Source organism: Microtus ochrogaster, unplaced genomic scaffold (assembly GCF_000317375.1).
Source record: "Microtus ochrogaster isolate Prairie Vole_2 unplaced genomic scaffold, MicOch1.0 UNK7, whole genome shotgun sequence".
Classification (NCBI taxonomy): domain Eukaryota; kingdom Metazoa; phylum Chordata; class Mammalia; order Rodentia; family Cricetidae; genus Microtus; species Microtus ochrogaster.
Window position 1 is genome coordinate 5,579,679 of NW_004949105.1, and position 27,842 is coordinate 5,607,520.

The 27,842-nt window shown below is 47.6% G+C and overlaps 1 protein-coding gene across 1 annotated transcript in view; it reads right to left on the reverse strand.

Moving 5' to 3' along the window:
- Spaca7 (sperm acrosome associated 7) overlaps positions 1 to 27,386 on the reverse strand; it is a 30,413-nt gene extending 3,027 nt beyond the window's left edge. The window contains exons 1-6 of the mRNA XM_013353418.1: positions 27,213 to 27,386; positions 20,937 to 20,993; positions 16,302 to 16,412; positions 15,358 to 15,465; positions 13,443 to 13,514; positions 5,777 to 5,875 (exon numbers count right to left, since the gene is read on the reverse strand). Of these exons, the coding sequence (XP_013208872.1) occupies positions 5,777 to 5,875; positions 13,443 to 13,514; positions 15,358 to 15,465; positions 16,302 to 16,412; positions 20,937 to 20,993; positions 27,213 to 27,306 (541 nt within the window). The 5' untranslated portion in view covers positions 27,307 to 27,386. The remainder of the gene's footprint in view (positions 1 to 5,776; positions 5,876 to 13,442; positions 13,515 to 15,357; positions 15,466 to 16,301; positions 16,413 to 20,936; positions 20,994 to 27,212) is intronic.
- Positions 27,387 to 27,842: the final 456 nt, after the last annotated feature.

A 27,842-nucleotide genomic window follows, 5' to 3' on the forward strand; every position in this document is an offset into this window, starting at 1 on the left:
AGCCCCAGGATTCTAGGGGTCATGGAGAAAAACTGAGCCTTTGTAGCATGAAGAGAGCCCAGGAGAGGCCATTGGTGAAACCGCAGCCAGGTTTCAGCAGATAATACCAGCATTTTGAAGACACCAGTACGATGGGATGACCACCAAGAACAGCAGCAGCCATGGAGTGGAGCCAGCTGGAGCCTAGAAGACAAGCTGTGTGCTGCAGAGGGAGAAGTGACCAAAGTCCTTTGGAGGAGTCCAGAAGATCGTGAGTGGACACTGAGTTATTTACACTGTTGGAGTTTGGTTTTTCTTTCTTCAGTTTGTGACTGCTCCCTGGTTCTTCTCTCTCCAAGTAGGAAAGTAATTTAGTTTTAATTTTACAGGAGCCCACAGGTGAGAGCTTTCAAACTTTTAAAAAGAGATTTGAGAGTTTTACGGAGACTTTTGATTTTAAAAGAGACTAGCTATTTTTAAAGAGACAACTATTAAGGTGTTTGAATTTATAAAGTTGTGGGACTTGGTTTGTAAAATATTTCATAGTACGATTTTTTTATTAGTGTATGATCTTGGGGATGAACAAGAAAGGAAATGTTGTATCTTAACAGAGATGTGCTTGTGTGTCATGATGTGGGATTCCCCTCTGTATGCTATGAATATGTTTTATTACCATTGGTTGTCAAAGAAGCTGTTTTGGCCAGTGGCCTAGTAGAGTAAAGCCAGATGGGAAATCTGAAGAGAGATATAGAAAGTAGGCTGAGTAGAAGAGACACCATGTAGCTGCCAATGGAAGATGCTGCCAGCGCCAGCCAGAACTTTACCAGTAGGCCACAGCCTCATGATAATACATAGATCAATAGAAATGGGTTAATTTAAGATGTAAGAGTTAGCTAGAAATATGCCTAAGCTATTGACTAAACAGTGTTGTAATTGGTGTGGTTTCTGTGTTATTATTTGGATCAAGTTGACAGAAGGTCAGTTGTGCTGGCCAGTGTTCTGTCCACCCGGCTCAAACTAAAGTCACCCGAGCAAAGGGAAATTGAGTTGAGAAAATGCCTTTATAAGATGGGGCTGTAGGCACCAAGTCTGTAGGGCATTTTCTTAATGATCCATAGAGGAGGGCCCAGACCTTGTGGTGCAGCCACACCTGGGCTGGTGGTCCTGGGTTCTGTAAGAATGAGGGCAGAACAAGCCATGAGGAGCAACCCAGTAAGCAGCACCCCTCCAAGGCCTCTGCATCAGCTCCTGCCTCCAGGTCGGGTTCCAGGCCACTTTGAGTTCCTGCCTTGGTTTCCCTCAGTGAACGCTAGACATGGAAGCCAAATAAACCCTTCCCTCCCCGGGTTGCTTGTTTCTCATGGTGTTTTATCATCGCAATCGTAACCCTAAAGGATGAAGAAAATAGTAAATTAAGACACTGAAAAACAGAGTGGGTGGGGGCAGGGGCTGGAGGGACGGCTCAGACATTAAGAGCACCTGTTATTCTGGCAGAGGACCTGGGTTTGAGTCCAAGTATCCAGCTAGCAGTTCACAACAGTCTAACTATGGTTCCAAGGGATTTGGCTCACTCTTCTGGCATACTCATGACACACATACATGCAAGTGTAAATACCCATACCTTTAAAGTTAATAATAAAAAATGTGAAACACACTGGTAGGAAGTGAGGAAGTTTCTACTATCGGCCTCAGACGCTCTCTGATGACGTCATTAGCCTTAATTGGTGGAAGGCAGGGCTCAGTCTGTTCCAGAAGGATTACCTAAGTCACATGGATATGATATCAGACACAGAAGTGGATAGTTAAGGGGACTGAGGATAATTTGGCTCCCAACCTGTAACATTCCAGCTCTCCACAGTCAGCTCATCAGCCTAGTAGAATGTTTAGTGTAGTTTAGCCACCAAAACACCAGTTCACAGCAGCTGGTAAGCAACTAACCATATTGGGACAGGGCAGGCTTAGATGCCACTGGGCTCCCAAGGGCAGTGACAGGGCAGGCTGAGGTACCACTGGGCTCCCATAGGCAGTGACAGGGCAGGCTGAGGTACCACTAGGCATGTCTTTTAACCCTGAAAAAGGGAGGGTTGGGAGCACAATGAGAAGGGTCTTCCCAGAAAGAGGTTGTGAGCCTCTTTCTGTTCAGCGAAAGTCAGGAACAGAATGCTTCCCATCCCCACCCAGCCCCACTGATGGATTTGTCTCTGTGGGGGTCGTTTCCAGGTCCCTGGAGATGCCCAAACTCCAGAACATGAGAAAACTACATTTAAAGAAAGAGGGTGAGGGCAGCCGGGGCATGGCACCCACCCATCCCAAGCAGCAGCCTTCTTTAAAGAGACTGATCCTCCAGACTTCACAAAAGATAACTGCGTATCCCCCAGATACTGGTGGGCACCCTTCCTGGGACCACTGGTGTGACCTGCCATGGTGGTGGGGAAGGTGGTGGCAGGAGCCAGCTGGCCACGTTGCATCCCGAGAGAGATGTGTGCTGGTGTTTAGTTCACTTCCTTCCATCTGGTCCAGGCCTCCACCCCAGGGCATGGTGCTGCCCACACTTAGAGGGAATCTTGCTCCTCCACTGAAGGCTTTTCTGGAAACACCCTTGCAGATGTATCCAGAGCTGTGTTTCCATGGTGATTCTCAATCCAGTCAAGTTGACAAAGACGAACTGCCACAACCGTGAAGACATGGAAACCCATCTAGACCTGTAGGCATCCATGGTGCTAAACAGACCTGGCAAAGCTGCTGCCCATGCAGCCTGGACACTGGTTTGCAAAGGAATTGCTACATGCCCGTGTGGTAGATGAGTGTGTGCAGCTAAGCATGATGAGCGAGGCTTTGCTGGCAAGAGGAGCTGAGCCCTGGAAATGTGATTGTATCTGCATGTCATCGGGAGAGGCTTTAACTGGTAAAGGCACATATCCTGATGGTTTTGAACTTACAATGTTTTGAGTTTATGATACACACCCAGCAAAAACTGTATCTTGAGTTTTGGTATTTTCCCAACTCTCTAGAGGCACGGGGACCATGGGACCCTGATATAAAAGCCTTCAGTGACCTGTCTTGCTCAGCTGTGCTGTGCAGGAGGTAGATTCTCCTTCCCTGACTAAGAATGGTTTGGGAGATGGAGTATGTCATAAGTAAATCAGACACTATCTGCACTCTGTTTTGTAGTCAGTGTTCTCAACCAACCATTTTGCTGCCTTTAAAAAGAGCTGGTTAAGCTGAGCAGTGGTGGCACACGTCTTTAATCCCAACACTCTGGAGGTAGAGGCAAGTAGATCTCTGTGAGTTTGAGGCCAGCCTGGTTTACAAAGCGAGTTCCAGGGCAGCTAGAGTAGTTATGCAGAGAAAGCCTGTCTTGAGAAACCAAAAGCCAAGAAGAGCCATTTGGAATCCATTTATACAGTTAAAGGAGAAACCTAAAATAATGACATCACACGGGGCCTTTTGATGTGATTTTCCTGGGAATCGCGTATCTTGCTCCAGAGTGGGAGAGGAAATCTCCCTCTGGTTCTGCATGGCTCCTACCATCATTCCTAGGGATGTTGGTGGTCAGTACAAATTCCCAGCAAAGCAAGTGGTATCAGGTCCTACACTGCTCTGAGCTGCCATTTCCCTCCATGTTCAGCTCTCCCCACCTTGTCAGCTTGACCTGCAGTGGCAGCACAGATAAGGGTGCCCTTCCCTTCTTCCCTGGGTGCACCTGGCCTGGATTCCAGCCACAGCAGCCTCAGGAAGATTGAGGATGAGAGCTGCTCTACGAGAAGTTCTTGGTCCATGGTGGGCAGTCAGTGAGCGACCCCGGGGAGATCTCTTCCCTTTAAGAGGTGATTTAGGGCTCCCTCATATGAGCCATATGAAAAGAGCATCACTAACAAAAGAGAGTCTCTTCTCTGGGTGCTCTCTACCCCCGCTCACTAGGTGTGGAAACAGCCAGGCCTCATGAGTTGTCCTTTGAACACGTTTCCTTTCATTATCTGTATTATTATAGCTACTAGGCCAATATAGAGCTCCATGTCTGGAATGGTGGACTGGCTTGTAGCTTATTATTCTGCTGAAAACAGAAGCTTTCTGTCTGTCTCTCTGTCTGTCCTCACACATTAGCCTGTCCTGGAACGTTAGATTTTAGCTCCATGTGAATGCCCCCCAAGAGGATCAGCTATGCATCTCTGCAGCTCTCAGAGGAGGCCCGAGAACAACCAAGTTTTAATAACACTGAGATGCGACATTTTGCCCTGGTTTGGGTGTCACTGCAGAGAGGCTTTCTCCTGCCGACGGTAGCTGTGACTAGAACGCAGATGTGGAAAGCCGGAAGACGGTCCGTGGCGACTTATGAACAAGGCAGAACCCTGCAAAGGCATACCCTTTAACCCCACACAACTCAGCTTAGGCTTACGTGGAAAAAATTGTCTTTTATGAATAGATAACAACGAATGTGCGCATTCCCTAAGCACGAGTGGTGTGGAGCTTGCCAGTGACTCCAGCATTTCTAATGAGCTCAGGAGCGCCTGCGCCACGCTGTCCTCCTGGGCTTGGTCCTCTTCTCCTAAAAGATGCTTTCTGTTTGGAAAGAGGAGATTTTCCTAAGATGATGTGCATGCCTGTCATCCCTGCTGCTCCATATCCCGTGGCTCGTGGGCAAGACTGAAAACAAACGTCCCAAGCGTGGGTGACCAGCTATAGGAAAAGAATTTCTGGGCAGGCAGGGTCTCCACCTGCAGAATCAGAAGCTTTGCAATCTTCTAGGGGTCACTCTGGGGCTCTCAGGGTTGTACAGCAACCAGATGGCCGTCCTCCCTGCCTGCCACTCAACTATCCTTGGCTTATAACCAGATTGAGGGACCCCATGGGTTATGGGCCCCTATGCTGGAAGGACAGGGTTTCTTGACAGAAACCCATGACTTTGGGGTTCTGTGGCATCCTTTGTGAAGGGTGATGTTTATGCAGCTGGAGGAGGCCTGTGGGGGGCTTTAGGGGTTCTGATGGAAGGGGTTGGTGGAGACATCAAGTCTCTCCAAAGCTATTGGAAAATCCGACTGAGCTCCCCAGAGACTCTAGTATAAGGGACAGGGCCTTACAGGCCCAGTGGGAACTGACCAAGTCTAAGAGACTCTGTTGGATTGTGAAGTTAGTTAAGTGGGTCTTTGGATATCCACCAACCTTCATCACCTCCCTCTGGCTGTTATCAGATGTGGCCCCTCCCCCAGGAACCGGCAAATAGGACCTGAGAGCCACTCTGAAGCCAGACTCTGACTCACGGCCTGCAAGATCACTAAACTCCATCTTGACACCCAGGAGGGAGCTGAAGTTGCGCCACGTGAGTACTCAGAGCTACAGCTCAGGGATTGAACTACTGGCCAACATCATCACGGCCACGCTGGAACTCAAACCCAGATGTGTCGCCCCACTATCAGGCCAATTCCTCACAGTCTGCGTGGGAAACATGAAAGAGGGGGGATGGGGCTCAGTCCCGAAGGGAGGACTCCTTCTCCTGAGAAGGCCCAGCAGATGTGCTGGTCACGAATGGGACAGGCATGGTGGCAGGGACCATGGTATGAGTGACAAGCACTCTGAGGTCCTAACTGTTTCTGGGAGAGGGAGAACCACACTTTTGCTTTGGCTGAGGTGGGAACCCTTCAATGACTTGTCCTAGGACCCCTTAATTTGGACTTGTCCAGGCAAATACCCATGCAAAACCCCAGCTTATCCAAGAGCTGCTAGGAAGAGCATCACTGGCAAGTGGTGTTCTTAGTTCACCTCTGCCCAGCAGAGGACCTGCAGATTTGGGGCCACTTGCCTCTTAGTTCTAGGCTGTCTTCATATCTTCCTATGTTTTGAAGGATTCTGTCCAGAACGGACACTTTCCTGTGCTTATCATTGTTCGAACTCTTCTTTTCTGTGGAGAAAAATATACCGTGATCAAACTTTGATTAAAAAAAGAAAAAAAAAAACAGAGCGTGGTGCTTTTTCTCTTTAACTTCAGAAACTGAATGCAGGCTAAGTATTGAGTTCACCAGTAGAGCCCTTGTCTAGCTTTAATGAGGCTCTAGGTTTGATCGGTAGCAACATGAAAACAATTTAAGTAAAAACTTAACTCCTAAGATCCTCTGAGAAAAACGAGAAAAGCCACGGCAGTTGACGAGCCTGGATGCTGACTCTGTAAGCTATAGCATGACCTAGAAACAGGGTCTTTGCAGATATAATAGATTGGAGTGAGGAGAAGCACGATGAATAAAACTCAGGGAGAGAAATAGGAGCTCAACCTGAAGATCCGAAAAGCAAAGCAGCCAGTCACTGCCTCTTACCTCAACCTCAGGCCGAAATGGCGATTCTGCCTCCAGTCTCAGAATGAGGCTGTGTGTTGGGAGCTGTTTCCTCCCATTTTATAATCCTCTCTAGGGCTGGGATTAAAGGTGTGCACCACTGAGATTAAAGGCATGAACTGTCCGGTTTCTATGGCAACTACTGTGGCTGCTGGGATTAAAGGTGTGTGTTATCGTAACCTGGTCTATAAGGCTGACCAGTGGGACTGTTGTACTCTCGGATCCTCAGACAGTCTTTATTTATTAAAATACAATTGAAATACCACTACCGTGAAGTCTTAAAGGAAAAGCTTGGCCCTACTCCAATGTGACCATGTCCTTAGAAAAATGGAAGACCTGAACACAGACACACATGGAGAACGCTGGGTAAACACAGGGCAAAGCCACAGAACACCAGGAATGTCCACCAGGACAACCAGCCCCATCCGTTCCTGCATCTCAGACTTCAGGCTCTGAATTCCTGTGAAGTCAACCACACGGTATGTGGGTGTTTGCTAGGACTACCCCAGGACACAGGTGTGAAAGATCAGCCAGTCATGCTGCAGACAGTAAGTCTAGTGATTGATTCAAATGTGGACAGGACTCAAGTGTGGTCCCTACATGTGGCTGCCCCAACTTCAGTGTCATGACAGAGGCTGTCACCATTGTAGGTGTCTCTGCAAGATGGCTTCCCGGACCTCACAGTTGCCCTGGATCTCAGTGGCTCAAGAGCTGGATGAGTGCACCCCCACTTTCTCTGGGTTCAGGTCACAGTAAGAAATTCATGCTGCAACCACATTTGCTCTCCTACTGCCGAAACAAACACTCTATCAGTATGTGCGTTTTTTGTTTTTTTGTTTTTTCATGTTGGAACAACTTGGGTTTTATGAGCCATTCCTGGGTAGAATCAGTGTGGGAAACTGCCAGGTGGTGCTGAGAGAAGTCACCTGCTCTGGGTCTCGGGGAGAGGATGGCTTGCTACTGGGTAGGTTTCTTATCTGCGTCCTTCTGTTCTAGTTGATGCTGTAGTTGCCTTCAGTGGCTGTGGAGGGAGGCTGTCCCTTGGCTGTGTTCTGTCTGCACATGCCGGGTCTCCTGTCTTCACCCAGTGCACTGTTTCCTGACTGTCCCAACAAGGCTGTGTGCACCTCACAGGCACACGGATGATACATGGCTGACACGCAGGTGTCCTGGAATAGGGCGGAACTGTAGGTGAAGGCCTCAGGACTGTTGGTCGGTTATCTCTCCTTCATGCCAGTGAGTCTGGGAGCCTTTCTAGGCTTGTCATGTTCTCACAGAGATGTCTCTGTCTGGCCTTTAGCCAAATAGGCCCTGGAGCTCTTCATGCCCCTCTGTGTGCGTGCTCACTCACTCATTCATTGATTCATTCATTCATTCATTCAGTGACCTGTGCTGTGTCAGGGACTCAGGCAGCAAGGAAGGGCTTCCTGCTCCCGTAGGAGGCCATTTTCACAATGGACACACACACCTAAGGGTGGCAGGCTCGTTCCTGTCCCCAGGAATTCAGTGGCTCTGACCTCCACCAGACAACTCTCTTTTAATTTTTAGGAGCAAGCTAAATTAGGAGCTGTCTTACTGCTTCCATTTAGCTTCTTCTAAAAATTACAAGGTGTGACTCGGGCTGTGGGAGGCAGGGGAGCCATAGTGATCGCCAATGCTGGGCTCAAGGAAGGCTCCAGATGGGGCTGGAGGCTCTGCCTCTTTGTCTCTCTTCCATGAAGGAGGGTGTGGACCACAAGGTCAATTTCCTTTCCGTTTTAATGCTACCTCCAACCCCTGGTGTCACCGGGCATGTGCCAGCCCTATGGCCTTCTATCACTTCACTCAATGAAAACAGTCATCTCCTGAGCTGTCCAAACACCCAAGAGTCTGGCATTCTATCCCTCTAGAGGGACCACCAAGTCTCTCTGGGCTAAAGGAGAGGAAAGCCATGGCTTTGGAAGCGGAAAGTCTTGTCTTAGGCCAGAGGGAAAGAATAGCAGACTATCTGCCTTCAAGTTCTTCAGAAGAGTAGTTCCTGGATGCCGATTGGTACCCAGGCCCAAAGATGCTCGTGTGGCACTGTGCACAACTGGGTGGTTCTCTTGACTCTCGGAAGACATCCGGATGATTTATAAGCAATAATATGTTACAAATATTATGAAAACACTTTGCTGTATTTATGAGGCAATCAGGACAAGAAAAGGGCCTGTGAGTGTTCAGTACAGAGGACATTGCGGGGAGGGTGGATTTTTGATCCCCAGTTGGTTGAATCTGCTGATGTGGAGCCTGAGGCCCAAGGATGAGGAGAACATTATAATGAATAGAACAGTGGCTGAGAATCAAGGGGAGATCTCGCCTAGCCACACCGCCACAGGCTGTCGCGGGGACAACTTTGTGTGATCACTTTATCTGGGGGAACCCTTGTTAGGGTATGTCCCCAGATCTACCGTGTCTTTCCTCATTTCTGCATCTGCTCTCAGCTTCCCATTCTTCCTCCGCCACCGACAAAGCTTCCAGGTGGTGGAGCCTCTTCCTCAGAGCGCTCTTAGAGGACGCACGTCAGCCGGGCTGTCAGTCATTCCAAGTCAGTCGTTCTGTTCACTTCAGCCGGGCTGTCAGTCATTCCAAGTCAGTCGTTCTGTTTTCTTCATCGCAGTACCTTGATATTTTATGTCTTCAATTCTTTTCTCACACGTATGAATGATTTCAAACATTTTAGTACAAACATTTAATGCTATAACTTTTCACAGAAGCCCTGATTTCTCTCCCACAAATTTCAGCATGACTTTTCATTTTTATTCAATTAAAAATATTTCCAAATTCCCCTTTTGATTTCTTTACCCAGTGGGTCATTGAGAAGCGTGCTGTGTAAATTAGCAAATATTTAGACAATTTCCCCATGTCTCTTTACATCGTTGACTTCTCGTTTATTTCTGTCGTGGATGGAGAATGTTTTTGGTATGCTTTTAATTGTTCTAAATTGTTTGCTGCTAGTTTCATAGCTGAGATGCCACGTGTGCTCATGAGTGTCCCATTTGCAGCTGTGAAAAATGAGATATTAAAGTCAGAGAAAAAAAATCAGACAAGCATTATTGATGTTTGGATTTGTAGCTGCCAGCCTGCTGGTTACTTTGTATTTGCCTGATTTTGCCTTTCTTCTCCTCCTCCTCTTCACCTCCTCCTTCCTCTTTCTCCTATTCCTCCCCCTTTTCCTAATCATTGTCCTCCTCCTCCTCTTCCTCTTCTTCCCTTCCCCTGAATTGTTTGTTTATGATTTGATTTAATCTGACTTGTTATAGACGCCTTGAACCGTCAGTGCTGACTTGGCCTTTCTGATCCATCGCTAACTCACTCCTACCTGCCTTGATGTGGTTATTGTCGTTCCTTGTGCTAGGACCTTAAAATGGTTTGTTGCTGCTCCCTTGTGCTCCTGGGGACATGCATTTGTTTTGAATATTGGTTACTTTTACACATTTCCTCCCTTCATCCCTCTCTTCCTTCCTTCTTCCCAGCCCCTCTATCCCATTTCTTTCTCTCCTTTCCAACTTTTCTTCCCCGCCTTGGCGATAGAGTGCTATATCAGAGTGCTTGTGAGTAACAGGCACCATGTGTCTTTCCGGCTACATTTATTTATCTATTTTTGACGCTTTCATATCTGTGCACTCCATATCTCGGCCTCCCTCTTATTATTTCTAATTCCACAGACCTGCAAACGATGCTTATTTCGGCTTTCATTATCCTGAAAAACTGAAAGAAGCTGTCATTGGATTCACATTTCCACGTCTCAGTGACACTAGCCCAGCATCCCCCCAGAGAGTGTGATTTCTGACGGGAAGTTTGCTATGCTGGTACAGAAGCACAGTGAACCTACACAACACACATGTAACATCATGACGGAGCTGTGCTCAGCCATCAGTCACACTGTGATAGAAATGGCTTGTTAATTTATCCTCACAATGGTTTCCATGGAATGTAAGGCTCATGAGCGTGCTCTGTTCTCAAAGAGATGCTGAGCAGTTTAGAAGGACATGCATACAGCAATTGTGTTTATTGGTTGTCCATGGAGACTCTAGCTGCTCCTGCAGCTAAGCAGCTGTGAGCTGTGGTTTTGTGGACGTGGGTGTGCAAAAACATCTTCCAGATTACTCCGTTCTTTTCAGTGCGTGCACAGAAGTGTAGTTGTGGCACTGTACGACAAATGGCTCATATCCCGATGTCTTCTCAAGTGCAGCACTGTTTCCCACCGTGGCTCTGCCACCTCGCCCCCTCACAGACAAGGCATGCTGTTCTTTTCCTCTACAGCTTTACCCACACTGCTGCTGTTCACCATGTGGGTGGCAAAGATGACACCTTGCTGAAATTTGAAGGAAATAATTAGTTATATAGTGCACACACTTGTCAGGTTCCAATGCCTGAAATGGGTCCACAGCTAGAACCGACTCTTCCTACAGGACGGAGTGTGCTGTAATCATAAGCTGAGTTCTGAGCTCTGCGCCATTGTGAGGGTAGTCTTTCTTACTGTCCTGCACATGGGACAAACATTCGTGAGCTTTTGGGGCTTTCCGGAATGGCTCAGTTGCTAGAAGAGCACCCTCCTACACACACCCCAGGTCTGAACTTGCAAATTACTCCTGCTCTTTGAAAGATGGGTCCTAGTGTGACCACAAGATTCCACATCTGGGTTCTTCACGATCATGAACTGTGGAGAATTTCCTGGGGTAGGATGCTTCTTGTAAAACACAAGTACCAGACGCTGAGCATCTGTTTCTGCTTCCTGAACCATTTCCTCTCACCTTCAGCCACTGAGGTCTTCCCGTGTTTCTCTCTTCATTCCTGGTTCCTCCTCATCAGGTGGCAGCTTCCATACCAGGCGGTGCTGGCGAGAAGGAGCCTCCTTCCCACATCAGCCTAGCACAGTTCTGTTCCCCATGTCCTGATAACTGGAGGTAGTGGTGTCTTTGCTAATAGCTGCTGTCTACTGGTGCGTTTTCTTTGGAGAATTGTATATTCAAGTCCTTCAGAAGTCTTGGATTGGGCAGCTTGCTTATGCTATGTTTTCATTCTCTGAATGTTTTAGAAATTACCTCTTTATAGGGGATAAGACCTGGAAGTTTTTCGGCCTTAAAAAGGAAGATTATTTAGTCTAGAGCAACACTGATTACTAAGTACAATGTGGTAAAGTGGAAAAAGCAGACTGAAGAAGACAGACCTGTGTGAGTCCGCTTATCCGGACACCCTCGAGAAACAGAAAGTAGAGCAAAGGGCGGAGGGGAGGGGAACCAAGGGGTTGCTATGGAGACGGTAGTGGTGCTGGGTGTGCATTTTAACTGCAATACTCCTAAACTGCACAGTTAAAATGGTTGTGAAGGCAAATTCCACTATGGATGTATTTTTAATGAACAAAAAGGCAAATGAATGACAATGTTGAAGAATGAAGAAAAATTTCACAAGTAAAACAATCAGAAAGTAGAAAGAACAAGCCTTATGTCAGAGAAAGCAAGGTGGGGTCCCTAAAGCTTCAAACACATAGCAAGTTCTTTATAGTCTTGAGTGCTGAAAGTCATAATGAATATAAAACATCCGTAAAAAATCTATGTGTCAAATAATAGACACCACACTTAGGAAGTAAAAATCTACAAAAGTGTATCGAGACATATGCAGAAGACATTTGTATCAGGATAACAATATAACACTCTCAATAGAAGAGTCAGAGAACAAAACAGTGTGGCTGACACAATAGAAGTCACAAACACGCGTAGAGTTCCTGAGGCGTGGTGACAGCAGGGTACAAATCTTCTTTATCACTGTTCATGGGACTTTCATAAAATTCACCGTGTGCTTGATGCCCATGGGGAATTCATATGGTAGTACTATTACAATGATGCACTCTAAACATGATATCATGAAACTGTAAGTTATTTTTAAAGCAACATTAAAAGACATTTTTATTAGAAAACCAGTACTCCCAAAAGTAAAGCCAAAAACAGGTAAAGGAAACTCAACATCATAAAGGGTCAGTTCTTTCCTAAATAATCTTATAAAATGTCATACAATAATAGGAAACATACAAGCTAAATCATCTTATAAAATGCCATGCAATAATAGGAAACATACAACCTAAATCATCTTATAAAATGCCATACAATAATAGGAAACATACAACCTAAATCATCTTATAAAATGCCATACAATAAAGTCAATAAAGTGGGAGGTGGGGAGAGATAGGATACACCTTTATGAAACCCTCTGGCACCAAGATATTAACTTGTTGCACAAGTCAGAAAAAAAACAAAACAGCCACACATCTGGGGATTTGGTGTACTTTAAGTGCGGGTCTGCAAACCATGGGGATGAGGTGGTCTTTGAGCAGGTCATGCTATGATTGATACATGTGCAGCCATATTTAAAGAGATGAAATTAAGAGCATGTTATGCCAATAAATTCTAAAGCAGTTAGAGACTACAGGGACCAAAGAAGTGACACAGAGAGCGGAGGGAACGGCAGCTTCTCTTCAGCGCTGGCTCTGGCTTACGCCATATTAAAAACAAGACTGCTTATTATGACAGAACAAAAGTGACAGGGTTTTGTTTTGCATGAAAAGAATACAAACATCCTCAAAAGTAACCCGATCAGGGCTGAGGAGGTGGCTCGGCAGTTAAGAGGGATTACTGTTCCTGCAAAGGGCTCAGGCTGATCCCAGCACAGTCACCTGTAACCCCCAGTCCAGGGGAAACAATGCCCTTCTCCAGACTCCAGGAACTCCCCCACACATGCAGGCAAAACACAATACATATGGATAAAATAAATCTTAAAAACAAAGCCGACTGAGAAATTTGAAAAACTCATTTACAATGAGTATCACAGACTTGGTTTTGTCTACATGTTTAACTGTCTTTTAAAAAAAAAATCACACTTCAAATTTGGAGAGGGAAAAAAAAAAACTCAAGAAATTGACAAAAATGAGACAATAATATGAACAGATTTCCAACCACAATCAGAGAGCGGCCTTTAAACAGGAAACAAAAAGCCATATTCATAACCAGAGAATCGCAAATGCAAAGCAACCTTGAAGCCGCACCCCTGCCTCCCACGCATGCTGTCTCCCCACATGGCTCCCGAGTGGCAGGGAAGGGCAGTTACTGTGGGTCTTGTTCTCACCGTTTAAAGAGAAGTGTGGCTCAACCCTGGTCCGAGAACTGTGCTCGTGGTGGTTCTCAACGGTACTTCTGTCTTTAAAGAAGAACATGAAAGAAAAGGGGGGGGGAACATTTTCTGAATGGTACACCGGCAGACACTGGGAGCACTTGTTTTAAAGGTTGGTTGCAATGCTACCACTATTCCCGAGTTTTGATCTGAAAATGAGTTAAGAAGCCACTGTGTGAAAGCCGTACATTCCCTCCTCCATCTTTTGACTCCATGCCTGTTTAAGAGTTGGTCCCACAAATACATTTCCGAGGTATGAAAACCCCTACACTTCAGGCTGTTCACCATAGCCATTATCTGCTTGCAAATACCCTACCTACAGAGGCCCGAGGCTGTGTGAACTAAGGAGAGAAAGGCAGAGGGAGAGGAATGATGGATCCAAAGTTGTACATGGATGTCACCAAGCCTCCTGGCTTGGCTTGCTGAGCAGCGTCGCCCTCCCTGGTTCTTGGTCTTTTAGAGGAACTTAACCTAGGAAAAAGGAGCTAGGCATGGGCAGGGAGTCACCAGATAAGCCCCAAGCACCTCGGGGGGTGGGCAATGAACATGGGAATGGCACTCAAGGCCAGGAATAGGAGGATGAGGTCAGTGCAGAAGAAATGGTTACAGCATCAGCTATAGTGGGCATCAGTGCCCAGCGCTAGTGACTGGGTGGGGATTGTGAGGAAATAAGGTAGCTAAGCAAAGGTGGCTGTGGCTTAGATCATAGTCCTGATTACTCAATGATACTAAGTAAACGAAGAATTACTCTTCAGCAAACACTGTGCCAAACCATCGGGCAGTTTGTACAAACCTCTGAGTGGAACAAGCTCGAGACTGGTAAGCACTCATTTTAAATAGAATCATGTTGTGTTTATACCATGAAACTATGTCAGTTCCAACACCAGAGGCCAGGCCTTGGAGGATCTGTGTGGGGCGTGGGTTGTAAATCCAGGGCCCAGGGCCCAAAGAGCTGTATAGTGGGCCCAGGGCTGTGTGTTAAAGACCTCCTCTGCCCCATGCCAGGAGCCACCAAGCTTTGGAGCCTTGTCTCGTTCTGTATGTCAGTCACACTTCAGAGTACTACATCTGAGGAGTCCTACACACTGCACAGACTCTTTTCCTACTCCTACCCTAGTGTGATCTAAGCGTTAGGGAAAAACAACAACAACCACAACAAAACCTATGAGATTGAACATCAAGCTTCTGGAGCCACGGTTCTTCTAGAAGGAGGCTTTTCCTGACTCCCAGGGCCATGGAGTCTTGCTTTCTCCTTTGGCCACAGAGGAGAGGTGCATTGGCTGGAAGCTTGCAGAGAGGCCTCTCTTCCACTCCTGGCTTCCACAGACCTGGGCAGAGACATTTCTGCTGGCTGTGGACAGTGAAGTCCAGGGCAGAGCTAAGGAAGCAGGGGACCCTCAGCCTCAGCGCCAGGCTACTTAACTCAGGTGGAGCAGTCTTCAAGTGCTGTAGTGATATTTCATTTGTATTTTAATAAATAAAGCTTACCTGAAGATCAGGGAGTAAAACAGCCTCACTGGTCAGCCTTACAGACCAGGCAGTGGTGACACACACTTTTAATCCCAGCAGCCATACTAGTTTGCCATAGAAACTGGGCAGTAGTGGTGCATGCTTTTAATCTCAGCACTAGAGAGGATTGTAAAATAGGAGGGGGCAGCTGTCAGTCAGTCTCTTTCTGAGATTCCTGATGCAGGATCACCATTTCAGACTGAGGCAGAGGAAAGAGCCAGTGGCTGGCTGTTTTGTTTTTCTGACCTTCAGGTTGAACCCCAATTTCTGTCTCTGGGTTTTTATGAATCGTGCTACAAAGTGCATCAGATGCTGGCTCCCTGGTAGTCTCTGAGCTCAGCAGAGGCTAGATCATATTTACCATAATTGTCGGTTTTATCCTTGCTCATAGTCGAGGGTTCTACATTCTCCAGTAATTCATGGTAATTCTTGGAGCCATCTTCTTGGTAGTTTTCATCAATACCCATGTCTTGGATGAAGAAGATGAAAAGAAACAGGGAAAAGTTTTCTTGTTACACACTTGATTGGGGGGTGGTGTGGGCACTAATCCCTATTTTACAATGCTGTGCTGGAAGGATAGCCCAGTGTTCAATTCCTAGTTGAAAATGTGTGTTGGGAAATTAGTATTTCACTAGTCAGGTGTTATCTTACTACTGGGAGCCCAGTTGTTTATGTCTAGGCAGATGTGGAATGAGCAAACTCTTACAATCTCGTCACATCTGAACATAAAAAAAAAAAAAAAAACAAAAACCCTCCAAGGGCATGTTGAACCCTCCTGCCTCTGAGTGCCTCTCCCACAGAGCCTCAGGGCTTCTTAACCCCAGGCCTCTCCTTGCCACTGTCCGTGACTATCTGTCTGCACAACCGTGCAGTGTGGAAGCTGTGCTTTGTCTCTGTCTGCTACGCTTCTTGGTTTGGGGCATGGCATATGCTGACCTTGGTTTTATCTCAGCCCCAGGGCATAGCAGAAGAGCTGTGTGCCCCTTGGAAGCCGTAGGTGAGCGTGCTGCGGGATAGAGTGTGTTAAACTCTAATGACCTGGCTCATCTGTAAGCCTGTGTTCCTGCAGTGGCTGGACCCCACGGACATGCTGAGCCCCAGGGTACACATGGATGTGACTCAGAGATCACCTCAGAGTGAAGCCAGCCACCCTGCCTCAGAGGGGACTCCCTCCTTGGTCTTAGGCCACAGCTGCTCTCATGTTTCCAAAGCTGGTTCCGGTAAATGCTCACATAAAGTGACGCCGTCAGCCCCTCAGATCTCTCTGAGTACAAGCGCGTAGAGGGGCGAGAAGGGTATACTTGCTTTTGTCCTTGGTTTGTGCTGTTGTTTGTGTGGAAACTTTGGTTGTTGCTGATGTTTCAGACACTGCCGATGATGCGTTTGGCTCCAGAATCTCTTGGGCAAGAATTTCATCTTGAGGAAGTATAGAAGGACAGGTTAGAGCTGGTAAGGCGGGCTGCATGGCTGTGCCATTAGCACTTGAGGCGCCCTGTGAACACTGTAGCTAGAAAAAAAGAACTCAAGGAATTGGTGGACCCTCTACAGAACCTTGCATGGATGGTCATTGCCTCCCTAATAATTTCAGAGAAGTGGGTACCATCTGGATATCTCCTAAACCATGTCCCGATCTGTTGAATGGCCCCACACTCATGTTTTAGTTAGTTTTGTTGTCTGAATGTCCCTATGTCCATGTTTTAATTAGCTTTGTCACCTCTGTGACCCACTATCCTAGGTGCAACATAAGGGGGTAGGGGGTAATTTTACTTCTAGCTTCAGCAGTTTCGGGTCATTGTGGCATGCAAGAAACTGCTTGCATGATGGCAGCCAGGAAGCAGAGTGAAGATCATCTGGAAGGAACTTGGCAAAGAGACATTCCTTAAATTCTTGTAACTCACAGCAGAGTTCCATTACATCTTAACAATCAATTCAAATTTGGACTCTACTGGCAGATTAAGCCAGTCTTCCTGCCACAGCCTTGGTGAGCTCACCATCTCTGGAAATGCCCTCTGACACAATACACAGAGGTGTGCTTCAATAATCCCCCAGGAATCTGCTGTAGGACGCAGCCCTCCCAACAAAGCATCTGATAAGGCCACCATCTTCCTGAGGCCTGCTGGCTAGGGGCCTGCTGGCTAGGGGTCATTGCTCAGGCTTGTTGATTATTGACAGTCCCTCACTCTTGCCTCTGAATCAGCACCATTTGTATGCAATTCAGCCCTGATTGCACATGGCCTCCGGAATCCTGGGGGAGGCGGAGAGTATAAAGCTAAGGAAGGTACAGAAGGGGCCTCCATCTGAGCAGGAGAGGCCACCAGCCATGCTGGGTGAAGACTTTCCAGTCCTGCCTGGGAGTCACCAGAGACTCCTGCTAGCAACCCCTCCCCCATGCTCCATAAGCAAACTCACTCTGCTCATTCATTCTCCAGGGTGAACTTTGATAGAACAGAGCTTTAGTCTGTGTGGGAAGCTTATGAGGAAGGGTTAGACACTGTCTACCCGGGAAAGGAATATTCACAACAGCCTCTATCGAGTCAATCTTACAGTTAAGATCACCCATAGCAGATATATCCCTTTGTCAACTATACACACAAGCACACCTCCTTAAATGACAGCATGCCACAGTTGACCTGGCTCGTGTCGGTCTCCTGACGCAAATCACAGCGGTCTGGCTCCACAAGTCCCCATAATCTTTTCAGTTTCAACATGTCTAAAGTCTGAACGCAAAGACTCTCTGAAGGCTGCAGGCAAGTCCCATCTAAGTCTCCACAAAACGGGACAAGTTGCTTCCAAACGCAGTATCACAGAGTACACATTCCCATTCCCAAAGAACAGCAAAGAAAAAGTGCACCAAAGCAAGACCAACATCTGGCGGGGGAAGCATGGAGTTCAGTAGATTCATGTCTGGCACGGGGGCAACTGGTGCTAGGTGAGCTCAAAAGAGCTTGGTTGTCCTGTCCCTATGGCTTGGCTGTTTGCAGTCTGCATGGCTCCTTTCTGGGGCTGTGTGTATTCGTTGCCTATGGCTTCCATTGACAAATATTCCATGTCCCCGGGTCTCTACTGCAGCTTATGTTTATAATCTCTTTTGCCCTCTTACAGGGAATTTGGCCCTGCTATACACTTCCCCAGCTTCTCAGTCTTTCCTTTGAAATAGGGTTGGAAGCTTCTATAAAACTGCAGCTCTTACATTCCATGTGTCTACAAAGCCCCATCATGTAGAGGAAGCCAATGTGAGCAATATAACCGGGTGTACATGGATCCTGGCTACGTTGGCGTCTTAGGATTAGGTGAGGAGCACCACAAAAATAATACTAGGTAGTACCTTCTCAGGCAGCTCCAAGGTTAACAGTGTGCCCCAGGGGCATATTTCCTCCCGAGAAGAAGGTTTCGGTGAAGTTTGCCCTGTACTCTTGAGCACATGTTGGATCTAGACAACTCCTACAAGGTGCTGGATGCATCAGGGGCCTTGGTTGCTTTTTGATAGTTGTACTCTTTTCAGAAACCATGCCTTCCTTAGCCCCCACTTAACACAGGCTTTTCTGATTAGCGTGCAAACTTTTCAAGTCTTTCTGCTCTGCCCTTCCCCCTGGCTCTTACTGGAAACCTGTCTGAAAGCACCCAGTAGTAGCCATGCCATAGCCTAAAAGTGGGACTGACGTACAATTTTCTTGGCTGGGTTAATTAGTTCATTACCTTTAACCCAGTTTCCCATAGAGCTGCAAGTCAGACAGACAAGTTCTTGATGAGAAAGTGGAAAGACTCCAGGGCAGTTCTCACCAGGTTCTTCATATCAACATGAAGCTTCAGAAGCCTGGTATCTTGTTAGGGTTTCTAACTTTGCTATGATGAAACACCATGGCCAAAAGTAGCCTGGGAAGGAAAGGGTTTATTCCACTTCCACATTAGAGTCCATCCCTGAAGGAAATCAGTACAGGAACTCAAGCAGGGCAGGGACCTGAAGGCAGGAGCTGATGCAGAGGCCATGAAGGGGTGCTGCTTAGCGACTTGCTCCCCATGGCTTGCTCAGCCTGTTTCCTTATAGAGCCCAGGACCACCAGCCCAGGGGTGGCTCCATTCGCAATGGGCTGGGCCCCTTCACACTAACTACTAGTTAAGAAAATGCCCTAGAGGATTGAGCACAGCCTGATGTTACGGAGGCATTTTCTTAGTGGAAGTTCCCCCCTCTCAGAGGACCTTAGCTTGTGTCAGTTTGACTTAAAAGCACCCAGCATTCCTGGCCTCCACCAGCTACATTCCTATTACATCCTGGTATTCTGACTTACCAACAGAATCACTCATTTAGCCCAGTTTATGTTATCCTACGCGTTCTCTAGTTCACATCTTCAACCTTTCCAATTTCCCTCTACAAATTCCAGAGGCTAAGGAATTAACCATCAAGGTTTGTCATAGCAGTGACCCCATGTCATTGATACCAATTTTCTGCCTTAGATTTTGTTCCTGGGACAAGTTACCCAACATACATGACTTAAGAGGGCAAGGTATCAGTCTATAGCTTTTGACAACATTGATTCTGGGCCTTTGATGAGGTCAACTCTTATGATGGTTAGGAGCACGTGACAGGAGTCACTTGTGTCGTGCCAACAGGGAGCAAATCAGAGCATCAACAAGGAGCAAGATTCAGTGCCCAAGGACACATAATAATAACATATTTCCTCTGAAGAGTCCCATATTCCAGAATTCTGCCTCTCCCTTGTTAGGTTTAGAATCCATCTGTAGATTAAATCATTCATTAGTCAGAGCATCTGCGATCCATTTGTTTTGGGAATCCCCTCACAGACACACCTAGAAGTGTGCTGTCCTCAGCGCCTAGGTACCTCTTCCTTTCTTCAGTAGAGCATCAGGGGTAGCCATCATTACTCCTGCGTTAGAGGCTTGGTTGCCAGGGTGACACTATTGTGAAGTGACTGAGCCTTCAGGGGATGTGTAATAGGAGGCCTTTAGGTCAGTGGGGCATGGCCTCTTTTTCCCTGGTGTGCCCTGAGTGTTTTGCTTCACTACACATTACATCCATGCCACATGGGCTTCCGCTACAGGACCAAGCATCCAGGCTAACAAATCATTTGACTGGAAGCTCCAAAAACTGAGCCCAAAGAATCCCTGTTCTCTTCATAAGTTTGTCACCTCAGATACTTTGCCATAGTGATGGAAAACTGGTTATATACACCCTCCACAACCAAGGGTAGAAAATCTGGCTCCAGGCATAGTCATGGTTATCCCTATTGTAATTTGATCCCATCTCTGTTCCCTCATTTGAGAGAGCATCGTGTCTTATCTAAACTGTGTTTTATTCACTACACTCTTCCTGTCTCTCCTATGAAGCCTCCAATATAAATGTCCTGGACATAAAACCTCAGACTTGGTCTGCTGCTTTTCTCAGTCAAATATAATCTCGGGTGAATTTCTTCACCTTTGACCTTCAGTGGGCCCTTCCGTAAAATCAGGGACAAGCTTATCTCATGGCTTTTATAAGGTACCATGTATGGTGTGGGACCACACTGGGAGCGGAGCAAGCAAGCATCTGGAAGCAGCCTCCATCTCTGTAGCGTGATGCTTTTTGGGACCAGGGACAGCGCTGGGGAGCCGCCTGGAGCCCAGGGTGGACCTGCTTATCCTAGCGTCAGGAGCCTGGTCCAGACTGCAGTTACAGTTGGTGTCCTTGCTATACTCTTTGAGATATGGATGCCAGAAAGTGTAGCACTTTATGTGCACCCAAGCTCCATCTCCGCGGGACGGCTCTGGCCAGACCACTGTATGTAGGTAAATCTGCCTCTGATGTCAGCACTAAAGCTGCAGGAGAGGAGAACCTGACTCAGGACTCAGAGCAAGTCACCCCGATGTCTGCAGCTGGTGACAGGTTATTTGGGGAAAGGTCCCAGTCTCTCACCACATACCGGGTTCTGTATTGGGAATCCTTACCAAAAACTTCAGGTATGTCTTCTGTTGTCGAATTGAGCGCATCTTCAGTAAGTGGACCTGGGAGTGAAGGGGAGAAGATAGAAGTCTATAGTTTAATAGCATCCACTGATTTTTTCCACCCACCTCTCTGTGAGCGGGTAGTTGTAACGGATGGCCCCAGCCTGCTATGGAGGAAAGATCCCACAGGGAGTGCTGCTTCCCCATGTGTGCTGAGGGAAGCCTCTGGGACTTGAGTTTCTCACCTGGAAAATGGGAAAGGCATTACCCATGGGACGGCTGTGTGAGTGGAACCCATGATTTCCCCAAGTGCCCCGATTAGAACCGCTCTCTTGGTCACTAGAGTGGTCCTCATGGATGGTAAGACAGTGTCCACACCCAGGGACAACTCAGCTCTATCACAGGGACAAAGAAGGAAGGGGGTCGTGTGCTCTGTTGTAGGAGGCAGTGCTTTGCCTCCTGCATGGCTGGTGATACTATCTGAGTGGCCACCAGCCTGGGAAACTCCATCCTGGGATCCCATCTGAGCAGCCCAAAGCCCAGCTAGGCACACAGGGAGAAGCAGCCCTTGCCCAGCCTCTGACTGAGACTTTCCATGTCACTTTGTCCTGTGATGAGAAAACACCTCACAAGTGTTTTTCTCTGAGCCCCAGGTGACCATGCACACTCTCTTGTACTACCTGAGGTTCTCAGGGGGAGGGGAGGGCCAGAGGCTGGTTACCTCCTTCCTCCAGTGTGAGCAGAGCCCTCCAGGGGGTCTGTCTTCTGGGAAGAAGTGGAGTGCCTGGTTAGCGAACTGAAGAGTTCTGGATGGCAGTTGTCTCCAGGGACCAGGGCTGTCTTATCTGTGATGTCTGCTTCCTGATGGGCAGGAGGAGGGCGTACAGGGTCTGGCTCTATCTGGGCACTGTGGGAATTCTGAGGACCAGTTTCTCCTCTGCAGCGGCCAGCACACACTTCCTCCTTCAGACGTGACCTCTGTTTATCTCGGGGTCTGTGCTGTCTCTTGATCTGATACATCCCTTAGTTTGAACTCAGGGTTGGCATCTTCTTCCAGCTCCCAGATCCTGGGACCCCAAAGATGGCAAACAGGGCCACCGTCCCTTCCCTTTCTGAGGCACAGAGCTGTCTGGGAGAACTAAAGTTGCAGCTAAACCAATGACAAAGCTGTTCTCAAAGGCTTTAATGATGGACAATCTGCATCCCAATGTGCTCATCTGCACGGCTCAGAACAATGGGAAATATGTAAGGAGGTCTGTGCCGGTGATGACAATTGCTTCCCAGTGTGCTGACCTCGGTAAACCAAACAAACAGTACAGTTCTCTCCGCATGAGACATTAATGGATCATTACGAACGGGTACAGCTGCGCAGCGCCAGCACTTTGTTAAAAATATTCTTTTCATCTCGTGTCTGTCCCGTAATCACAATGGAAGCATTGTGCGAGTCAGCCGTGTGCACATGCGTGGTATGTATGCTCATGTTGTCCATGCCTGTTAACGTGCATTGTCAAGTGTAGCTGCTCCACCATGCTTTTCCTGTTGTCACCTCCTCCTGAGAGCCGCAGCTTCCAGACAGCACACATCCCCAAGGTCAGGACACTATGATGTCTTCCCAGTGCCCACGTCAGCATTCCGGCTCCATGAAGTTCACTGTTGCTTTCCGAGTTCACGCAGGTTAATTGGGTGAAAGAGAGACAGCCCTTCTCCATTACGAGGGTTTTATCAACTTCTGTCCCTCCTCTCAGTGGCCAGCGTGTCCCTGTGTGGGACCCACACCCTGCAGCACACACAGCTCCTCTCCTGCCAAGCAGTGGGAATACCTCGGGCAAGATTAGTCTATCTGCGTCTCTCTTGGAGCAACGTGAAAACTGCTCTTTCACCGGCCCCTCAACTGAAGACCTCGAGTGTCACATGGGGTGATAACCAGGTCTCAAGCCGGGAGGACCTTGAGAGTCACCTGGATTTTATCCAGGTCGTAAACTGGTTAAAAAAAAAAATCTTAGAAGTCACCTGGGTTAGATCTGGGTCTGAAGCTGGAGAAGATATTGGATGTCATCAAGGCTTTGACTAGGACTCTAGAGGAGATAGTGGCCAGCCACAACAGCAGCAGTTTGGCAGCTAGACATAGGCATGGACATGTGGTGGTCGCAGAGGCATCAGTAAGGGTGTGTGTGTTAAGCCAACCTTAGACCCGCCCAGCCCCAGTACCTCATAACAGTTCGCTAGTGTGCACCATAGACCTTAAGTAAAAGGAAACTGGTAATGTTGTGATATTTCATGCCATCGTTGGGCCATGGAGACCTTCCTGAGAAATGGAGCTGGGGAGCCGAGTTGGACTCATTTCATGACCCTGGTCCTTGATTATCTCCGAGGAAGGCTGATGGGGAGGAAGGCTGTGGCTTGATTGTGCCCAGATGTGTGTTAGGACAAAAGTCACATGGGGCCCTGCTTGGGCTTGACATCAGCTGTCCTAAAGGCATTCTGAAACAGTGGATGTTCTTCGGTGTGGATTGGGTGTCTCAAGGCAGGATAGAAAAACAGAGAAAATGAGGGGGGCATGAGAAAAAGAAAGAGCTCCCTACCTCTGGATTTTGTTTAGGAATCACAAGAAATGACTGATCTAGTTACCCGCAAAGAATAATACTCCTTTTTCCAGAAAGCTGAAGTGTCTGTGATCTTTTGAGCTCACCCTCATTATTCTCCTTACACAACAAACTGCTTCTCTGAGTAAAGTCTCACAAACAAGCTCATCCACTTTAATAGTCAAAACTATGCCTCGATGTCCAAGGGAACTATTGGTAGACATTCCTTAGCCTTCTTGGCTCCTGTTATGACCAGTTATCTTGACAGCCTGTAGGTCTACACAGTGTACCCCAGAGTACCTTGTGATCTCATGTACTAATGTAAAATCCTGTAGAGAAAAACAAAGAGAGATGACAGCCTTTGGATGGCGTAACTGGAAAGCTCACATGGCCATGTGTATAGCCATGGTTAAGATACTTTTATGTGAACTGGTGTTTTTCCTGCATGTATGTCTCTGTGTTGTGTGCCCTAGGACTGGAGTTAGAGATAGTTGTATGCTGCTGAATGGGTTCTGGAATTTGAACCTGGGTCCTCTGGAAGAACAGTCAGTGCTTTTGACCACTGAGCCATCTCCAGTCCTTGGTTAAGACCCAAACCATTCTGTCTTGAGAAGCTTGCACTCCCTCCTGTGTGTGTGCACCGTTCCATTTTTGAAGAGTCTCTCTCAACACTCAGTGAGTTCTGTGGCTTGTGGGGCTGTGTGAACACCTGAACCTCTGCAGCCTAAGCTCTGGGTGCTGAGAGAAAGCAAGAAGCAACTTAGAGGCAATTTCTAACCTTCCTAGGGCCACCACAATTAGTAGGACTTTGTAGAACTTGTAAGCAATCTAAGCTAAAATCTAAGACACTCGCTGTTAGGAAGGAGTTTGCATTTGCACACTTGTCTTCTTGCTCCTTCCAGAGAGGGACTAACTGCCTTGGGTCTGTTAATAAGCCTGCTGCTTCTGCCGCATTGTCGGTGGTGGGCTGGGGAGGAGGGTTACTTCTTCCTCTGCAAGTGTCAGGGCTTGAATTCAGATCCCCTCAGAAGCCACAGAAAAAGCCAGGCATGGTGGCATGCACCTACAAGCCCCAGCTTCACATTGAGGGAGGGCAGAGACAGCCTGAGGGCCAGCACTTGAGGCTGACCTCTGACCTTCACGTGCCTGTGCGCACACTTGCACACGTAAAGGCACTCCTACACGAATGCACACACCTACACCCACTAAAATGATCCAGTCACGGCTCTAAGCTGTGTAAGGTGGAAGTTCAGGAAACTTGCCCCCCACTGTGGTGACCGATAATTCATAGTCTCAAGTTTTCTCTGTTCAAATTACTCCTTATGCATGTAATTAAAACTCCCGTGACCCGGGAAGGAGAGGCAGACTTTGCAAGCAGGCTTTGGTCCAAGTGATCTGTGTTTCATAAGGGAAGCCGCGAGACATAAAGGATGGATCTTTGTTAAAGAGAGAAGAAAGTCATTTTTTCATAAATAGTTTAAAAGTTATTTAATAAGGAAAAGGGGGAAAGAAAGGAACAAAAAGCCTAAATGGGTAGGGTAAGGTGTGAGGATCTATGAGAAAGAAGAGAAATCTAATCTCCCATGGCTGGACTGGGTAAATGGATGGCCATTGTCAGGTTCTGAAATGAGGTCTGGTATCAGGCGTGCGGCCATGTGGAACGGCCTCGGCTTCTCTCTGTGCTGAAAGGGCAGAGTCCTTGGACGGTTAGCCTCCTCTTCATAAGAGAGCACAAGTTTTCTTTACCTGTTGAGTAGCCTCCCATATAGACAAAGGCTCCGTTCTTACCAAAATAATTTCCTGTGCTTCGTGTCGTCTTTTCAAACTTTTTATTACTTAAGAACGTGGAACCCTCTCGATATTGAGAGAGCAAGCGTAGGTTATTTCCCCCCTTTAACCACTATCTACCTCCTCCCTTTCCCTGAAAAGCGCTGTCCTTTAACTTAGCTGGGAAGCTAAGCGCTGTTCCATAGACGACGTGAGCTCAGTCAACTCTTCAAAGTGCTTGGCATTTTTTGACACCTCTGAATTAAATTCTAAATGCAGTCTTTCTGACCTCAAGCTAACTTTGAAATTTCCCAGAGGCCTCTGGAAAGTCTCTGGGGATTTGTTCTGTCATCGTGTGAAAGACAGCTCTTCAGCTAATTAGCTTGCTTGTGACGTGAAATCGTACGGGAAGCTTCGTGGAGTAGAGCAGTGTTGGATCCTTTGAGTCTCACCTTTGTGGAGGTATGTCAGGTGCCAGCAGCTCTGAGATTTCCAGAGATTTGCCTTCTCTTTACTAGCCATGATAGGTCCATGGATCGTGTGATTGATTGGCCATCGTGGCAGTTACTGATGTAAAACACTGGCTGCTGTGAGAATGACCACCTCCCCCTGCTGACCTCAGAATGGTGGGCACGCAGTAGGTTTGAGAGCCTGTGTTCTTTGCAGACACTCCCTGTTTTTCTCGAATGCTTTTCTGAAAGCAGGTGTACTCAGCTACAGTCCAAGCTTGTCCGCAGGGAGTCTCAGTACACGGACTGAGAGAATTCTACCCAGTATTCGCCTGCCGATATTTCCAAGAGTGTCTGCTGGTCTTTGGGATCCTCATGGATCCAGGAAGAAGCAGATGGGTCTTTGAAGTGTACAGACTGTGGCCTGGTGGAGCAGCACCAAGTGGCTACGCTTTCGGAGCCTTTGTCTGGAGCATCATTGGTGTGTTTCCGTACATTTAAAGACAGTTCGTTATCCACTAACTCTGAGAAACTTTGAAATTACCCTGTTTGTTCTGGGACTCTCTAAGTCAACCACGCTGGCCTCAAACTCACAGAGTTCTGCCTCTGTCTCCTGAGTGGTGGGATTAAGGAGTTCTGCCTCTGTCTCCTGAGTGGTGGGATTAAGGATGTGCACCACCAAACCCAGCTTGAAAATCAATCTCTCTCTCTCTCTCTCTCTCTCTCTCTCTCTCTCTCTCTCTCTCTCGCTCTCTCGCTCTCTCGCTCTCGCTCTCGCACTCTCTCTGGTCATTGACCCTGAGGTCTGGACTGTACTCTGAACTTGGGTTTCTCTAGTGTCTCCTGTGAGCAGACCCTTCTTCCAATTGTCTGGTTTCTTGCTCTCCTGACTGGGCACTACTGGCAGCTGAAATGAATAGTCTCTTTCCCAGAAATGGTTTTATGACATAAGAGACCTTGGCCCCATAGGAAGGCAGTGCTTCATACTGTGTGCACAGAATAGATACAGAATTCATATGTCCTTTTAATGTGATCTTTGGGTGTATTTTACCCACTTCACAGAGTCATAAGTTACTGGGACAGTGCTGATTGCTCCCCAAAAGAAGGATGTGTGTGTGTGTGTGTGTGTGTGCGCGCACGAGTGTGCTCATTTGGTGTGTATGTGTGTGTGTCTATATATGTATTGTACAGTGCATGTGTGTATAAAAAACAAGTTGGGAAATGTGCAGTTATTAAAGCTGAGGATGGACACACGGCGGTTTGTGACATTATTCCTCTATCTTGGGATACGTTAGAACATTCCCGTTAAGTTAATATTGAGCGGCTCCCTGGCATTCCTGTTTGAAAGACATTCGAAGATGGAAAACCTTCCGGTTCTCTCTGTTCCCTGAGTTCCCATGAAAGAAGAGGGCACAAAGGAGAAGGCCGCTCCCACGGCATCCAGGCTGAAGTTCTGTCCACCCACCTCCCTGTGGCCGTACCTGAAGTTGAGTTGATCGGCTGTAGATCAGTTCCGTACCAGCAGCACAGCAGGAAGACAGATAAGAAGGTCTCTAATCCCCTATTCACTGCCATGGTCCCTCCAGTCACTGGAGGACGCCCTTCCCTGCAAAGTCTTCAGCTTCCTCAGCCTTGGTCTCCTGGATACGCGGAATGTCCGGGACCTGTGACATCACCACTAAGAAGTGATCTGGGTTCTTTCCCCATTACCGAGTATGTGCTGTGTCATGGACTTGTGACAAAATGGTTAGGAAGTGAACTGAGGTCCTGTCCTGCGTGTGGTCCGTTTCCCTGTGTGGTGCTGTTGACCCATTCACACCCCTCAACACCCCTGGTGGGCCCTCCCTGTGGGTCTGCTTTAACAAGCCTTAGTTAGTAGCTCTTACTTGTGACTCCCCAGGAGCCTCCCCATGGCCGTAGCCCAGGAGCTAGAATCAAGGGGCAGGAGCTGATCTGGTCAGATAGGGCCAACAGTACCTTCCAGATTCAGTGCGGACCCTAGGACGGCTGCCACCAGTAACCCTCGGCTCTTTATTGTTGGCGTGTGGAGTTGGTGTGGGAGGCTTTCTTGGTAGACGTAACCAATCAACCTCAGAGAATGAGAGTGAGGA